A 2,904-nucleotide genomic window follows, 5' to 3' on the forward strand; every position below is an offset into this window, starting at 1 on the left:
GCCCGACTGTCTTCAGAAAAGTTTCGATGACATTTTCATTTTTATCTGATAAAGTAGTGTTCATGAGCGGAGCTGCTTTGATTACAGCCATTATTGGAGAAACCGCTAGTTTTATCACTCTAAAAGAGCCTCCTGCTGGCAGAGAATGAATTTGCATTTTCAATAATAAGCCACTCTCCAGCAACATGTTTTTGTTGTTGCTCAATTTTTTGGTTTTCTGCAGCAACTCAGAGCACTTTTCATATTCTTTATCCTGGCTGAAGCACATTTGTTTCAATCTATAAGTATAATCAGCCTACACTACGAGTCTATAAAGTTTTTGAACTAAGATTTTTTTTTTTTAAGAATTCTCTTCTGCTCACCAAGGCTGCATTTATTTGATCCAAAGTACAGCAAAAACAGTAACATTGAATTATTTTTACTATTTAAATAAACTGCTTTCGATTTGAAAGCAGTTATTTTAAAGGGGTCCTATTATGCTCTTTTACAAAGTCTTGATTTTGTTTTGGTCCCAAACGTACACACTACACACTGCCTAAAATTAAAAAAGTGAAAAAGCATAATAGGACCCCTTTAAATCTTCAGAAATCATTCTAATATGCTGATTTGCTGATTATCAATATTTTAAAACTTAAAACTGAAAATTTATTTATTCAGGATTCTTTGATGAATAGAAAGATCCAAAGATCAGCATTTATCTGAAATAAAAAGCTTTTATAACATTATACACTATTCCATTCAAAAGCGTGGAGTCAGTATACATTTTTCTTTTTTTTGGGACAGAAATTATAGAAATTCTATTTAGCGCTGCAATTTTATTTTATTTATAATACTTTTATTTAGCAAGGATGCTTTAAATTGATCAAAAAGAAGAAAACAGTTATTTTATATAGTAAAAAAAAAATCAAAATGTTACTGTTTTTGCTGTATTTTGGATCAAATAAATGCAGGCTTAGTGAGCAGAAGAGACTTCTTTAAAAAACATTAAAAATCTTACTGTTCAAAAACTTTTGACTGGTAGTGTATGTCAGCCTATAGTTCGATATAAGGTAAACATTCATTTTTTTTTGCTGTTTTTTTCTTAAATATTATATAGTTTTATAGGAGGAGGTTTCATAGACTTGGAAGATTCATTTTCCAGAAATATTTAGGTACAGACATCTGTTGTGGGTGTTCTTGGCAGTTTTTATTTGGCTTTTTTTTTTAATTTTTTATAGTGTTCATATCGATATTGGAATTATATCATATCGACCGAAATTAAGAAATATATCGTGTTATAAATTTTGGCCATATCGTCAAGCCCTACTCCCGATCTAACCCTTTAAGTGATTTCTTTTAAGCATTAAGCTCCCATGTTAATCACAGTTACTTAAGTGTGAAAATCACCTAAACTGCATGTACATACTTTGAATGGCAGGTCTGTCTGGGCCATGTGCCATCCTCATTCTTCTTCTCTATAACAAGAACCTGAGGAGTGAGATGAGATTGATGATGTGAACTCATAAAATGTCAGTCAAGAGACTCAAACCAAGCACAACAGGAATAGAATGCAGCATGATGTTTACCTGGCCCTGAAAAAGCCCTGCGTCCTGTACGGTGCTGTCAAGCTTGTTAAGTTGTTCATAAGTGTTACTCATATATTTATTCCAAAGTCGAGTTTCCTTTTCATTTGGGATATCGAATAAAGACCTCATCTCCTTTTCAATAGTATCTAAAGGGGTGGAAAAGTAAATTTAAAAAATGATTGTTCACAAGGGCTGCACAATTTTTGTGACAAAATCAGTAATGCAAATACTATTGATGAGGAAAAATTTGTATTTTCTGGAAATCTCATACCTATAGTGTCTGCTTTGCTGAAATGGCGGGTGACAACTTTGTCCATGTTGTCATTCTCGCACAGGTTCAACTCAAGCAAATACACTTCCACTTTACAGTGCTTCACAAACATTCCATGTTCAACAACCTGCATAACAAGTTTAAAAAACACAACACATATCAAAACAAAATTAGAGACTTTTAAAGAGTCCTCACCTCAACTCAATTAATTAAACTTTAATTAACCATTTAACTGTGTAAGTTTCAATGCAATTAAAAATGACAATAATATCACCCAATGACCCTGCCTGTAATCACTCAAGTATATCAGACATGATATTTATGAAAGAAAAATGTAAACCAAGAGATTCCCACAATATGTAAAACTACAAAGAAATATACAATATACAAAGAAAGATGTGGAACCTTTCTGATGATGGGTTTCTGACCCTCCAGACAGCCATACCAGCTGACCAGCTTATTCCAGGCCTCTGTAGGCATTAAAACATAGTCTAACTCGTCTATGAGATGCTCTTTCAACGTCTGAGACTCGTGATCTATGATACAGAGAGAAAAGGGGAAATCATTAGAAAAACACATTAGAGCCCTTTAACACTATACTGTATAATCTAAAAGAATTTGCCATGCTAGGCTCAGATTTTGTGTGGTGCGCAACAACTTAAAATAGTTTTGATGGTTTTCAAATGGCAGTTTAATCGGAAAAAGCTTACTTTTAAAAATGTAAATTTCTGTCATTATTTATTCACCTTCAAGTTTTTTGACTATCTTCCAAAAAAACACAGGAGAGATACCGAAGAATGGACTTGTTGCTTTCCCCCCACCCCCCCAAGTAATTACAAAAATGGGTAACTAGGGCTGGCGATATAGCTAAAAAATGTATCAACGATATAATGTTTCATATCGTTCGGTATCAATAATTATTAATATTTTTTATAACCTTTTTTAAACCAAAAATCAATAGAAAAAATGTTTAAATGTAACCACTGTATTTATAATCAACACAATTTATTGAGACAAACAACAAATATTTTTTGTTTTAACAATCAAACACAATAAAAATTAAACAAA

The 2,904-nt window shown here is 32.3% G+C and overlaps 1 protein-coding gene across 1 annotated transcript in view; it reads right to left on the minus strand.

Moving 5' to 3' along the window:
* Window positions 1–2,904, minus strand: part of LOC107667006 (ubiquitin carboxyl-terminal hydrolase 4-like) — a 17,614-nt gene that overhangs the window by 11,102 nt on the left and 3,608 nt on the right. The window contains exons 3-6 of the mRNA XM_016458571.1: window positions 2,242–2,372; window positions 1,837–1,963; window positions 1,566–1,711; window positions 1,406–1,467 (exon numbers count right to left, since the gene is read on the minus strand). Of these exons, the coding sequence (XP_016314057.1) occupies window positions 1,406–1,467; window positions 1,566–1,711; window positions 1,837–1,963; window positions 2,242–2,372 (466 nt within the window). The remainder of the gene's footprint in view (window positions 1–1,405; window positions 1,468–1,565; window positions 1,712–1,836; window positions 1,964–2,241; window positions 2,373–2,904) is intronic.

The sequence above is a fragment of the Sinocyclocheilus anshuiensis genome, unplaced genomic scaffold, assembly GCF_001515605.1.
Source record: "Sinocyclocheilus anshuiensis isolate Anshui unplaced genomic scaffold, SAMN03320099.WGS_v1.1 scaffold615, whole genome shotgun sequence".
Lineage (NCBI taxonomy): Eukaryota > Metazoa > Chordata > Actinopteri > Cypriniformes > Cyprinidae > Sinocyclocheilus > Sinocyclocheilus anshuiensis.